General features: G+C 56.3%; 1 protein-coding gene across 3 annotated transcripts in view; it reads left to right on the top strand.

Annotated features, from left to right (window-relative positions):
- FAM53A (family with sequence similarity 53 member A) overlaps positions 1-11,166 on the top strand; it is a 49,052-nt gene extending 37,886 nt beyond the window's left edge. For all 3 annotated transcript variants that reach the window (XM_078599108.1, XM_078599105.1, XM_078599106.1), the window contains one exon: positions 5,085-11,166. In XM_078599108.1, coding sequence (XP_078455234.1) covers positions 5,085-5,369 — 285 coding nt within the window. In that variant the 3' untranslated portion in view covers positions 5,370-11,166. The remainder of the gene's footprint in view (positions 1-5,084) is intronic.
- The last annotated feature ends 3,688 nt before the right edge of the window (positions 11,167-14,854 follow it).

Here is a 14,854-nt window from a genome sequence, read left to right as displayed (position 1 = left end):
CACGGTGACGCTGCCGCGTGTGACCCTCGCGAGATATGGAGCAATTAAAATAACTGAAAAGCGGAGCAAATGCGCCGCGGCTTGTTTGCCTGCATTCTTGCGGTGCCATAAAATGGGGTTTGAGAACCCGTGGTCGGGACCAGCGAGAGGTGCCTGCCGGCGCGGTACGTGGCGAAGCCTGTTCCACGGTGGCGCTCGCTGCAGCGCACGGCACCGCCCCGCCGGCGTTTGTCGCCACAATGTTTTGCTCGTTTTATTGACCCCTAAAGGGATGGTCGATGATGAGGATGGGCTGAATTGACCCCTGACTGCTTTGAACTCTGCGACCTTACGCGTGCGAGTCGACCATCGTCCCTACCACAGATGCGTGCACGCACACAAACACGTCCGTGTGTCTGTGTGTAAAGTGAAGTGGTTGCACAGTGGCTAGAGAACTTCACAACAAAGCTGGCGACCTTAGCCGATTCCCAGCGACTGGTCCTGGGCCTGCCCAGGGAAATTTCTACCTTAAATGAGTACCTGTTGCAGTGTGTATCCATCAGCACTGGGGAGGTGGCTGCCTGCATTTCGTCCTGATCAAACCACCCCCACGTTCGTCGTGCCTGCCTTAATTGGTACTCGCCAATAGCAATTGCCCTGACAGTCTTTATATGGAGGATCTTTTGTCGTATGTGTGTGTGTGTGGACTGCACACACAGACACTGCCCAGCGGCCACAGAGCTGTCACGGTGGCCCCGAGTGGACACCTCGTGGGTACAGCTGCGTGTAATCGCAGTTGGTGTGGCCCTCCCCGTTTCTCTTGCCATGCGACTGCGGGTTTTCTATTTGGCACGGGCAGTTGCCTGGACGGCCCAAGAAGAACCGCGGCGTCGCACGATGAAGGCCGCTCGCTCGTTACTCAGTCTCAAGACTCCATCTAAGAGAGGGTCCTGCCTTTGGATGATTGTGTCGAGCACCAGGACACCCAGCACAGCCCAGCAGCCAGGAGCCTTTGTCTCGAGCAGTGGAGGCTGAGGAATAAATCGCTGCTTAAAAAAAAAACGGCCTTAGCGCTCCATACAGAAGGCCTACCGGGAGAAATAAACACAAGGCTTGAACAAAAGTTTAAATGTATCTGCTTGTTTTACATTGAAAACTCGTAGCAGACATGCCCAACCCCCCACCTCCTCCTTCAGGGGGTCAACAATTGAGCCGTAAATCTGGTAATCTGCAAACTTGGCGAGGAAACCCCCGGCGGTCACCACCGTGGCCTTGAATGGGCTGCAGGTTGGGCGCTGCTTCCAAGTCCTGGGGCGAGAGAGAGGCGGGAACGGGGGGCGGCACGCGTGGAAGCGTCCGAGCCGATGTGCCTGGGTACAGAGCGGGAGGAGCGCGACTCGGGTTCTTTTTACGGCGCAAATTCCAGACGATCGGGATTTTGTTTTAAAATCCAACGTCCGGAGCCGCGCAGAATGGTGGTGGGCGCGTGGCACGACCTTGGTGTTTAGGTGGTGATGGAGGGGGGGGGGAAGTGGTGGGGCGGTGTGAGTGGGGGTTTTGGCCCTGCTCGGCGTGGGTGTGGAAGGCCAATCCCGAGTGGCGGCAGCAGTGGTGCCGGAGCACGTGACTCAGGGTTCCCCCCCCCTCTACCCCTGGTGAAAACCCGCAGGTGCTGTTTAGCAAGCGACGTTCGTCTCGGCCTCGCCCCATCCCGGCGGCGCTCTCGTCGTTCTCCATGTCGCGTCGCCACGTGCGCCGAACCGCGCGCTCCGTGCACTTGTCACGTCGCGCTCCCCTCTGGGGCGCCCAGAGACCTTGAGCGTCTTCTCTCGCCACAACCGTCGAGCCTGGCTCCGTGTGGCATTCTCTTTGTGGAGCTGTCGTGTCACTTTTTTTTCTTTCTATTAATGGAAAGTAGCTCTGCTCGTGGTCTTGCTATAGCGCCCGTGGGCCGACTGCCAGCGGCGCTACGGCAACGAGCCACGGCCGCTCCCACCACGAGGGCCGGGGAGGGCTGCCCTCATTTTTTGTCAAAATCAGCACAGCTCTGTGTCTTCAACGAGCGGAATATTTCATTAAAGGAATGGGCCGAACTTCCCAATACAGGGCTCTCTTGTAAAAAGGCTCTGCTGGCTGTAGATATACGACTCTCATGACTGAAACTTCAACCGCGGTTGACTTTTCCAATAACGCGTCCATGAGCTGCGTTTGCCGCTCACGCGTTTTTAGCGCTGGCGCGCGTCGTGGCAATGTGGCCCCTCGTGCCCGGGTCCGAACCGGCTCTGCCAAAAGTGCCGCACTTGCCCAGTGTGTCCTCGAAAATACCAGGCTCGTGCAGGAGGTGCCCCTGCCTATTCATTGTCTCATTAACACCCCGCTATGTCCACGAAGATCGAAGTTTGCTCGTTTACGGCTTGTAACGGTGTTTTTAAAAAGCAATTCGAAGCAACTGTTAAAAGCCACCACTCAAACCGCTACTAAAACCACCACTGATCCCACCACTAAAACAACCACTAAAACCAACACGAATACCAACACTCAAACCGCCACTAAACTCACCACTAAACTCACCACCAGAACTTCCACTAAACCCACCACTCGAACCACTGCTAATACCACCGCTAATACCACCGCTAAAACCACCAAGACCCACACGCCAATTTTGGAATGCACAACCCACTCCTGCAGTAGTTGCTGTACAGGCCGGCACTAATCTGGGACTGTGCAGCGCGTCTCTTTTCTGTGCAGCATCGAGGAGAGGCGGCGAGGCAGCGTGGCTTCACGTGCTGTTAAGATTTTGGGCTTGGAGGGGGGGTGGAAGTGCATTTTCTCAATTGATTCTAATTTAAAATATAAACACTTGCATTCCCACCCGCTCGCGTTATTTGAGGCGGATGGGAGGGACAACACCATGGCGGGAGCATCGTCGCTCCCATTTCTCCTCCCCGTTACATTTGACGAGCGGGGGACGAAGTTCCTGAAGTTCTCGTTTCACAAAATGGCCCCGACTATCTCGCTTGAAAGCGGCGGGCGCGTGGCTGCGGCGGCGGCTGCGGCGGCGGCTACGGCGCAGCGCACACGCCCCCTAGCCGCGTCTGCATTTGAACCTGAGTTGCGGATTAGGAGCTCTGGGGCCCGTGATGGACGGCGGTCAAATCCCGGTCAGGTTTGCTTTGTGAAAAAAAAAAACAGTGCTCGTACCGTGGTGAAACTGGTCCGCTTCATGAGAATGTGGAATTTCCCCCCCCCCCACCCCACTGGCTCGGGGCCACCAATAGAGGTGACCGCCGCCCAGGGAGACGCATGAGCTTTGTGGAGCGAACCCTTTGGCGCTGGCGCTGCTACTAAGTTTTACACCCCCATGTTTGCTCGATCGCATTTTGGCTCGAGCGCGTGATGGTCCGCGGTGCGACCCGAGCCCACACCCGTGATGAATGAGATCGGGGCGGGGGGGGGGGTGCGCGCGTGCTTGCGTCGGCGCAGTCAGGGGCGTGCGTTGGGTAAGCACAGGTGCGCGGGGGCAGAGGTCGAAGGGTGCTGCCCAATTCAGGTGCAGGCTGGGCGCGTCCACCTGCGTGTGTGTGTGGCACCATCTCGTTCTCGAGTGCCACCGGCATCATTCACGCAGCGGGGGGGGGGGGGCCAGGGTGGCCTCGGCGTACTTGGCAGCCAGGGTGGCGGACGGCGCTTGCACGACGACGGGCGCTTGGTGTGGGCGGAAGCTTGCTTGCGAGTGGTCGTGGTGTACGATGTCCGATCGTGCGTGCGAGTGAAAAAATTTGGGGTTGAGGTGAGAAAGACCCCCTCGTCCGTAGCCGTATTGTGAAATCTTTTGTCCCCCTCGGAGCCACGAGGCGGTCGTTGCCGGGATTTACCACGCTTGCCGATCCCCGGCCCAGCCGCCTCCGCGCCCAGATTCTGCCCGAGGAGCCGCGCGATAGCACTGCCACACGCGATTCCCCGCGGCAGGCATCTGGCACCGGCGCGTGTAGCACGGGGGTTTTATTGGCACAAGTTGCGGTGCCGGGCGGTGCAGGTTTGGCAGGATGCACGATGCCACCGCCGTCGCCCCCAAGGACAGGAGTGAGCGGCCGAGTCACAGAATCCGTTGCGGGTCGCGGGGCCTTGGTAGAGCGGTGCCGAGGCCCGCGCGTTTGTTCACCGCAAAGCCGCTGCACGTCAGCGGGAGATGCCCTCGGCCTCCCTCTCGACCCATCGTTCTCCGCGACACCTTTAGTGTTGACACCGCACGTTTTTTCGGGCACTTTACTCTTCCCTCTTGTCTCTCCCTTGCAGCCTATATGGAGGCCGCTGGGCCCCGTGGGCCGCAAACGGTGGAGACATCCCTCCACGTCCGTCACGGGACGACACCTTAAGTCGATTTTTTCTGTCGCAGACGTCCTCCGCCCCTGTTGGCCTCATCGCATCACCATGGCTCTTGCTGGATGTGTGTTAGACGGTGGCAATCTCCTGGCACGCCAACACGTGCTTTGTATGGAGCCGGTAGCTGTGACCGCAGCAAAGCGGTGTTGGCAGCAAGCCGTGTCGACTCCGCAGACCCTGCCGATAGCTCCGAGTGCCGAGTGTCTCTGGGGCGCCGGGCTCCAGAGACGCTCGGCCATCCCTTGACCACGGTGTGCATGCAGTGCGTGCTGTGCTACGTGTGGTGCATGCGTGCTGTGCTACGTGCAGTGTATGTGGTACGTTACTCTACCCCTCGCCTCTGACGTGCAGGATCGTGCAAACAAGGAGACAGATGGGTACATTTCAATATCGACATGCTGATTCCAAAGAGCAAAGTTTCGAGTTTATTTTTTGCAAACACAGCTGTACAAGCTACTTAACCACACCTGGGCGGTGTTGGTGATTTTTACACCTTTGTTGGAAACGTCTCCGGTGCTTTATTTTTATCCCACGCACTGGGAGCGGCTTGCTGGGATTTTTCCATTCACCACTGCCTGGGATTTTAATTTGCCTGAAATGTTTAATGAAGGGAACTCTATCAAAGCTGCGGCCCGTGGGAGTTGCTAAGCGAGTCCTCCCTTGCGTCTCCCCTTCTCACTGCTCCCCGTGTCTCCCCACTCTCGCCTTGTCTCCCCACGCAGACGCTGAAGAACTCCCAGAGCTTGTGCTCGCTCGATGACGAGATGGAGGCCGCGAGCCCTGCGCTGGAGACCATCGTCTCCCCCAGCGAGGGCGAGGGCCACCTCGCCGCCGCGTACGCGCGGGCGGCGCGCAGCAGCAGCGGCAGCAGCGGCACCGGCAGCGACGAGGACGACGACGATGAGGAGGAGGAGGCGGACGGCAGGAAAGAGAAGAGCGACGGCGGAGGAGGTGTCTTCCACCTGGACTGCGATGAGCTGGACGTGGATGAAATCGAGAAGAACTGAGGGTTGAGAAGGGGGGAGAAGAAACGTGGACCGAGAGCTGGAGGGGCACGTGGGGGTGCGGCGGCAGTACTCGCCGAGACGCTGGTGACGAGCTCCGGCGGTGTCCGGCCCGGTCCCTGCCAGGTCGCGGCGTGGTGTTGGCTGCCCCCCCCACCCCCCACCCGAGGCTTTTGATGCGACCGTCTTCAAACATCGTGCGCAGTTTCATTCGAGTGGCTTTTGATGAACGCATCTTCCGCGGACACTGTTTGATGCATCACGACAAGGCCAGCGCCTCCCTCCGAGCCGCCCACGTGCGTTCGCCGACCGCCATGCGCGGTGGCGAGCGGGCGGCGATCCTCACTGCCCTCGTCCGCCCGGCCGGATGGCGCGGCTCGTTTTGAACTCTCTCGTGTGCGGATCGAACGGATAAACCTGCTCGTGTTAAACTCCGTGGCCCCGCCGTTGGAACTGACGTTGTCTGCGGCAGCGTGATGGCGCACGAGGTGGGGGGGGAGAGGGGGGAGGGGGAGGAGTCTTTCTCAGGGGCGTGAATTGAAAGAGGCTTTAATGTTTTGGTTTTTTTCTCTCCCAAATTTTCTTCTGGACCTGCAATCCCTGGCCCGCGTTCTATAAAGCGGCCTGCGTCCATGACGTCTGCTGTATTTCAGCAACTACACTCGGAGGCTTAAAAAAAAAACATTTGCGGAGGCTGAAAGGTTTTCCTTCTTTTTTTTGTCCGAGAAAATGTCACCTAAACATGTTTTTAAGTTTTAAGCTTCCAGACGTTAAGACATGCCCAGGAAACGTGCGTAAAGGCACGCACGCGTGTACGTGTGTGTGGTTTGCAGGAAGCGCACGGGGTTTGGGCAACTTGCGACGAAGCATGTGGAAAGCAATAAGCGCCTCTGAATTTGCACTAAACACCCTTACCAAGCATCGGGCGTGGCGAGTCTGTTCCACAACACAAGCGTGGCACAAAACGCGGGGGAGGGAGGGAGATGCCTTTTGGCCACAAACGTGATTTCAGAACAAGGAACGTACAATGTGCTCTTCCCAGACTGTTTCCAGCAAAATCCCACACACCACCAGCATTGGGCGACCAGCCTCTCCACTTCTCTCTTCGGGGAGGTCAGGAGATAGGAGATGATGGGGGGAGATGATTGGGGTGGTAAGTGCTGGGCGGCTTGTGAGATGATGGCACTGGTAGGTGGGAGATGATTTTGTGGGATTGATGGGGGGGGTTCAGAGATGATGAGAGATGGTGCTGTGGAAATAGGAGATCCAGAGCTCCAATTAACAAATGACCATCGGATGATCTCGCACCAAGGCTGTGATGTTTCGATTTTTATTCAGGGACATGCACAGCTAATCCTGGCCCCACCATGGCCCCATAATTTTATTCAGGGGCCTGTGGGAGCCCAAAGTGGCCTTGCGTGCGGAAGGGCAGAGAGGTTCCTTTGTTGATGACTGCGGCCAGTGCCAAGGGGTCCCTCCGAAAGACTCTCGGGTGAGAATGAAATTGGCGAGCGTTAAAGATCAGGAAGGATCCAATGAAGCACTTGTCAGAATTTGTAGGTTTCATTTTTTCGTTCCGGCACCACTTTGCAGTCATGTGACCACCCAACAGGGAGATCCCTCGGGGGTCCCAAGAGCCGGGTATGGCTACAGACCCCCCCCCCCCCCACGGCTCCACCTCTCGGTGGGACGGCTCCAATCTGGGAGCTGCTGCTGCTGCAGCCTCTGCTACTACTGCTGCCGATTGAGCGACTGCTGCTTCCCAAAAACCGCTGCTGGTTTTGAACCTTGTTACGAGAAACCGAGCACTTGAGAAGCACCAGACACCCCCCCCTCCCCTCAGCTAGGCTACTTTGTAGTGCTTCCCTGCAGCGGTCGAACTTTCCAACGTCTCGTTTCTTGTATCGCCATTGAAAGCTCCCCTTCGTCGTTCATTTCTGCGTACATCTACGTCTTGGCCATTTTGAAACTTGCGTTCTCCGAGCTGGGCTCGTCTCTTGGTTGTGCCGGGGGAGCGGAGGTGGAACCTCGCTTCATTGCCTTTTCTGTTTTGGCCCAGTGAGCTGTTCCATAATCCGCGCTCGGAGAGGTTGACAAAGTTTACAACGCTCGGTTATCCCCGCCTGGTTTTGTTTCTCCATTCACTCCGTGGCGTGGAAGCTTGATGACGAATGCAGCTCGAGTCAGGTTTTCTCATTCAGGACAATCTCTCTGTGTCGCCCCCTTCGGAGTCGCATGGCTCATAGTGTGTGGTCTCTAACTCGATTGGTCATAGTCCAGACGCTCTCAGGTTGTTTTTACTTGTGGAATTGTGCGATTTCTGTGTGTGTAATCTGTGCGTGCATCAGCACGTGTGTGTGCGCATGTCAGCGTGTTGACTCTGACTGTACTTGTCCCGTCTACACCCTTACGATTGAAGCTTTCGAGTGTTGCTTGAAAAGTGTATATTCTGTACAGACATTTTTGTAGTAAGAATTAACTTGTGTGGTCTTTCAAAGTAATCACTGTTTACTGACCCCCCCTTCCCCCTTGTTACTGGAGTAGATTTTTCCGTTCTCCGTTGCACAGTTCTCAAAGGCCAGTATAACGCCCCCGTGGCTGGGCGTGATGAGAGTGGCGGGCGAGTGCACGTAACCCGCGGTGCGCGCTGGCGCCGCCACGTAGACTCCCATCTCTAACACGGATCACCTCCGCTGCCTGTTCGTGTTCTTAAGACAGGAGGTGAGCAGAATGCTCAATTTAAAAATATATAAATATATATTTTTTAAAGTGTGTTGTAAATAAGGGGTGGGGTTGTGGGGGGAGGGGGGGTGTGCCTACCTGGGCTCGGCGTCTAACCTTGGCACCGGGCCGCAGGAAACGGTCGCTGGGAGCGACGCTTCGGCGAGTTGCCTGGAGCCGAAGCGTCGCCAGGACGGTCGCTCTCCCATCGCGCCGACGATGATGCCCTTCTCGGCTTGTATGCCGAGACGCGCCGGGCGACAACGCTGAGGAGAGGAAGGGCCGACTCCCCGGGGCAAGACCTCCTCGCTCTCTGCGCAAATTGCCGAGCAAGGGCTGGCTGCTTGGGAGCTGCGCCCGCGTTTGATGCCCGACGCACGAGTCCCCCCGCGCTGCACGCGCACGGCGGCAGCGTCTTGAAGGCAGAGCTGTTCACGCAACGTTGGACGGCGATGTCGGTTTAACAATTTTCTGTCGCTTCAGGGTAATGTGACACAAACCAGTTGTGAGACCGCGTGCGTATCTGCTGCTCGTGCAGCCTGGATGCCAAATGCAGCGATTGATTGGAATCTCCGAACAGCTAATTCCCAGGCCTTTTTGGACCCAATGCACAGCAGCGTGCAGGGCAGCGGGGGGGGGGGACACGCAAATGCAGCTCGCTTCCAAATGTTGTGATGCTGCGTTAACGTCGGCGAGACCCTCCGGGGAGACTGTTGGTCGCGTGGGCTATGGAGAGAAAAGAGTGTGGAGTTTGCAGTTGCAAAAATTGCATGACGTCAGTGGCGATTCGATGGGGGGGGGGGGGCGGCTTGGGGGGTGCATATAATAACCATCGGTGTGGGGGGTCCCCTCAATGTTGCCCCATGTTGTTGGAGCGGCTGGGGAGGCACCGGATTTTAATTGAGAATGTTATCGCGAGATGTGTGACGATTCAAGGTTTGATGAATTATCTCGGCTCTAAGTCGTAATTGGATCCAGTAATAAATTACGGGAATCCCCCCCCCCCCACCCCGCTATACGTAATTAATGCGTTCCTGGGAAATGCGACTTGATCCGAAATGACTTAAAGCGAACTTTACTTTCCGACCGACGTAATGTTAGACTTAGGGGTTGCGTTCCTATCCCAGATTTCTGGATGGAAAAAATGCGCGACCTGATGTCATGAAGTGAACAAAGATGCACATGATTATTATGAGTTAACATACGCTTTCACTCATGATAAATACAAATAAGTGGATACAACTTTGGGTGAGCAGTGGTGGAGCTATGTAGACGCATAATGGGCAGGAGTAACCTTGCCTCTTCATCTGACGAAGCTGGAGCCGGTTCACCAGAGGAAGCCGGGTGTCCTCTGGGCTCTTCTCAAGACCTTTCTGGCTTGACTGCAGAACATTTATAATATTCTGTCGAAAGACACCTGAACATCAGTTTTATTTTTCTGCTGGTACAGCTCCATATGGCAGTGAATTCGAGTGGATATTTGTGTTGGTGGTGGTATTGGTTCATTGCCCTCTTCCTCAGCTCGTTCCAGCTGCATCGGATCATTTGTCAAGTCCTCACAAAATGAATTATAAATGACGTTAATGTACTGGGGCAGCCAATGTGTCAATGAGCAGACATCACCATACCGATTTTAAAAAAATCGCCTCTCTCGATCACTTATCGATCACATAGACACGGATCGTTTTGCTGCTGAAAAATCGGTATCGTTTCTGACGATTCCCGTATCAGTATCCCTTATTTTGGCAAGAACACACCCCCAATTAAATCATATTTGGGCAAAGTCACCCCTAATTTCTCCATTATATAATCCTGAAAATGAACCATCTATATTCTTTGGGTCTTTCGGCAAAGTCACGTAGATGGGTACACATTTATAATAAATATAAAATAAACAAAAGACTACGACGTTTCGATCACAACACAACGATCGCTTGTGTTGTGATCGAAATGTAGTTTTTTTGTTTATATTTCTTTTTATTCATTTGAACTTATCTTCGTGACTTTACCGAAAGACCCGAAGAATATGAATTTCTGCAGTCACGAAAGATTTAAGTCAAGTTTGAACCATCCATCATTGATTCTTGCGTATTTTTTAACAACGCATGTGGGAAACATTAAACCTATCAGAAAATGTGTCGCTTAATTCATAGGCAACGTATTTGTGAAACAACGCATAATGCAGCAACGTGTAGCGGGGGAATGCATTATTAGTTTACCCTCTTGTGGCGAATGTAGCGGCCTCTCGTGTACACACAAGGTGTGCGAACCGACAATGGTGTCCACCCGATTCGATGAATTGTTCACCCCAACTCGGGAGGACGACGCCAGTGACGGCCCACCACACCTCGCTCTCTCGCCCCCCTCGGGGCTCGGTACCTGCACGCTGCTTGATCGTATCGCCCATCCAGCCTCCAAACTCCCCCCCCCCTTCCCCAACTCGTGGAGTGAGGGTGGCGAGATGGATCACAGCTCCAGTGTGGAGTGTGGTCCGCTCCCCAAGTGGCTCTCCAAGTGCTCCCCCCCCTCCCCCCCCCCCCTTGTTGGCGCCTATCGGCCTCTCCCACTCTGGAACACGCCGAGGACCGCCTTAGGGAAACAGGTTTTCGGGTCGATGCACAACCTCGTCTTCTTACTGGTTCCTAGAATCAGAACTGCACCAGAGGTTCCTCGAGCCCCATTACAGAATGACCTGCACCCCCTTGTTCTGCTATCCACAAGCCCGACGTGGGCCCCTCTGCTGTGTGATGTACGGGGCAATTCGCCCCCCCCCTCACCGCCCGCTTTAGAATCGCCACTGCCTCGAGTGAGGGAGGAGGAGGAGGCTTGCGTTGGGGGCCCCCGTGCTGAGCGTGGTCGTGCGTTTCGTGGCCTCTGTGCCTTCTCGGGCCCATGGCCCCCAGGGCTGCTCCGTTTTGTATTTGAGCGCAGCGGCTGCTGCTGATGCCGCCGCCGGTGCTGCTGTTTCCATGCCGGGGTTTCCTCTCTCGTGAGAGCCGCCGGCTGCTGCTGCTGCTGCATCCACAGAGTGAGCGATTGAACGTCGGTGTGGCTCCAATAAATTCAAAAGTGGCCTAAAGCTGGGTGTGCTTCCTGGCGTGGTTTATGTGAGCAAAGCGAGCGTGCATTGTGTTGGCGACCCGAGTTTGAGTCCCGTTCTCGACCAGCATGAATGATGAATATCAGATACTGGTCCTGTGTCTCCCCCAGATCGACTCTGCTTTAAATGAGTTGCATGATCCGGTGGTGTGTCTTCAAGGAGGAATGTTAAAGCCAGGAGGGTGCGATATTTGGTTCTCGAATGAGATGTTTATTCTGAACATCTACGTAGTTCCGCTTGCTGTGGCCTGTATGGACGTGTGTGGTGTGTGTATGGTATATGTGGTGTATGCACGGGTGTATACGGCGTAGTGAGTGCATGATGTGTGTGGTTGTGCTGAGCAATGCCATGGGGAGAAGGCCAATTCAATTGGCCAAAGGACCTACCGTGGAGCTGATCTGCCCACTGACCATCAGTTTGTCATTTCTAAGATGCGCCTGCCATTCTTCAAACCCACAGTGTCCTGGTCTCAGCTGATGAAAGTTACAAGTGAGAATTTCATCCTCGCATACAGCAGGGGTTGGCATCTTCCTGATGTCGATGGGAAATTAGCGAGGTTTAGGACTGTGGCTCATGCAGCTGCAATGGCTGCTTTGGGTACACGGTCCAAACCGAGCCAGAGACCCTGGCTGATGGAGGTGTTCCAGCTGGCTGAGAAAAAGTGACAAGCCAACTCCCAGCGCCTACAGAATCCCACGTCGGAGAATGTGGAGGCTTACTGCAGTCTTCGCTCGGAGGTTTGGAGAGCCGTCCAGCGCTGCAAGGATGAGTGGTGGTCGTGGGTTGCAGCATCTTGCAATCGCAAATAACTCTTTAATTCCATTTTAAAAGTTTCTTGCAGTGCCACACCTATCGCCATTCTTCAGTGAAATTAAGGTGATCCGATCTCTGAACCCCACGAACAAGTTTGTAGATTTGCTGAGCATTTCTGAGGTCTTAGGGGAGGGGAAATCCCTCAGCCTCAAATATTGGAGGAAGTAGTCACCCCCTGTGAGTGGTTGGCTAAAGTGCCATCTGTTGAGGAAGTACGGAAGACAATCCAGAGTATGAGATTAGGGAAAGCGCTGGGCAGAGATGACCTCCAAAGCGAACTGCTGAGGGAGTGTTGTGTTTCTGCGCAGACTGCCCTATACGACGTCATAATAACAGTCTGTACCACTGGATGGGTCCCGCAGGATTGGAAGGATACCCTGGTGGTCCCCCTCTTTAAGAAGGGGGACCGCACAGACTAACAACTACAGGGGCATCCCCCTCCTCAGTGCGCCGGAAAAGGTCCTGGTATTCAACATCGCCTTGCCAGGCACGCTGAGGAAAGGCTTGCAGAGCCCCAATGTGGTTTCAGGCCAGGGCGGTCCTGTACAGGTGTTGAGTAGTAGACGGAGGTACTCGGAGACGGAGGTGAGTTAGGGGCTTCCGCCAGGGTTTATTAACACATATCACTATCCCTGATTCCCTCTTTACCCCTTCTACTATCCCCGTTCCTCCAGTGACCCCGCTTACGTCACGGGGTCTCCCTTAAATACCCTAGGAGGGGTGACGTCACGTGCACTGCCCAGCGCGTGCGACCCCACGTCCCGTGATGTCACCGCACCGGACAGCGCACACGACGCCACCACTCTCCTCTACTCCTCTACATCACCCCCCCCGTGAAAAAAAAACAGCCGACCCAGCTGCAATCACCCCGCAAGCGGGGCCCCACACCGGACCGAAGACCGAATAATCACGAGTTTGTGTGCCTGAAGGTAAAACCGGCTGCTATAAAACTAAACCTTAGGGCAGCAATGCCCTTCAAGCAGAACAGCAACAACAACCACAACAACAAAAAAACAAAACAAATAGAGCCCGAAGGCCTCATCCGCCGGATAGCGCCGAACGGGTGCCAGGGGCTGGGCCCGCTGAACGGCCATCAGGGCCGTCACCGGAGCCGCATCCCCCTCGAGCGGGTATGCGCTGCTGGCCCGCTCCCCCGTGCGGTGTCCGCCACCCGTGCAGGTGGCCCGTCAGCGGGCAACAGGCCCACCGCCGTGGCCTCCGGTGACCGGGGGGTCTCTGTCGGCCTCACTCGGGAGGGGCCTGGGGGCACACACACAGGTCGGACGTCACCTCCGTCAACGAGACCCGGCCGGTCAGGCACGCTGGATACATCATCAGCCGGCCGCTCCGGAATTGGGGGTGGATCCCCCAGGGTAGATGGAACATAACGTTTGAGCTGGGACGGGTGCACTATCCACTGTCGGCGACCGAACCGAATCCGGACGCATTGCGGCCGGCGGACCTCCACAACCTCCACGGGGCCCTGCCAAGGGCGATGCAATTTGGCCGATGTGCCAACGGGGACCTAGGGACAATGCAGCCACGCTTTTTGACCCGCTACCCACGGGAGGCCAGCTGCCTGGTGTTTGGGCAGCCGCTCATTAGCCGCCTGCCGGCTTGCGGAATTCTCAGCAGCGGCCTGTCGCGCCTCGCGCAGCCGGTCAAGCGCGACCTTCAAAGGGGTCGGCACCGCTGACCCCTTCTTGGAGGAGCCAACGTCCATCTGGACGTGCACCGGGGGCTCCGGTTCCCTACCGTACATCAAATAAAAAGGCGAAAATCCCGTGGAGGCATGAGGGGCCAACCGATACACCGCCAAGACCCCCGGGACGAACAGGTCCCAGTCTGACTGGGACGTGTTCACCTGGTGGCACAGCATGGACGTAAGGGTGCGGTTCAAGCGCTCTACCATCCCGTCTGACTGGGGGTGGTAGGGCGAGGTGCGGATTTTCTTGGTGCCAAGGAGGTCACACACCTCCTTGAGCAACCTAGACGAGAAATTCCGCCCCTGGTCAGTCAACAATTGTTCCGGCGCGCCCTTGTCAAACACGTACCCCTGGACGAAGGCCTCGGTGATAGAAGAGGCCGACTGATCGACCAAAGGCCATGCCATGGGCCAACGTGTGAGGTACTCAACGCCCACCAAGAGGTATTTGTGGCCCCGTTGGGATGCAGGGAATGGCCCCAAAATGTCGAGCGCCACGAGCTCATTAACGCGAGAAACCCGGATGGACTTGAGCGGGGCCCGGTCCCGGACAACTGGGGCCTTCCTCCGCGCGCAGTCGTGGCAACCCTTCAAAATCAGTGCCACGTCACCCTCAACACCCGGCCAGTAATAGTCCCGCTTAAGGGTCAATAAGGTCTTGTGGTAGCCAAAGTGCATAAGCTTCTCGTGAATGGCTCGGGTTAATTTACCACGCAGGCTAGTGGGCACAACCACACAATAGCGTTCCAATTGGGCATCCCAACGCATGAGGAGTCCGTCATGCACAGCGATCGCCGGGGCAGCCGATGAAGCTGGCCTTATGTCCGACACAGCGCCGTAGCTTCAGCAGAGAGGAATCCTCCATCTGCAAGCCGGACCATACCTCCCAGGGAAGTCCAAGGCCGAAATCCGCGGGCACCGCCGCACCTGGAGGGGTGTCCGCCTCGGCCGACGCGACCAACTGGGCCGCGGCGTCCCCTGGGGCCTTGCAACGGCTAGATCCCAGGGCGCAAGCACACCCGCCGCCTGCCGGCAATCGGGATAAACCGTCCGCATTTCCATGCTGTGTCCCCTTCCTGTGGATTACATCAAAGGGGTAATCCTGGAGCACTTCGAGCCAGCGAGACAGCTGACCCGAGGGCTGTCTAA

The sequence above is a fragment of the Lampetra planeri genome, chromosome 12 (assembly GCF_965212315.1).
Source record: "Lampetra planeri chromosome 12, kcLamPlan1.2.h2, whole genome shotgun sequence".
Taxonomy (NCBI): Eukaryota; Metazoa; Chordata; class Hyperoartia; order Petromyzontiformes; family Petromyzontidae; genus Lampetra; species Lampetra planeri.
Note: the sequence above shows the minus strand (reverse complement) of the source record. Positions and strands in the feature narration are given on the sequence as shown.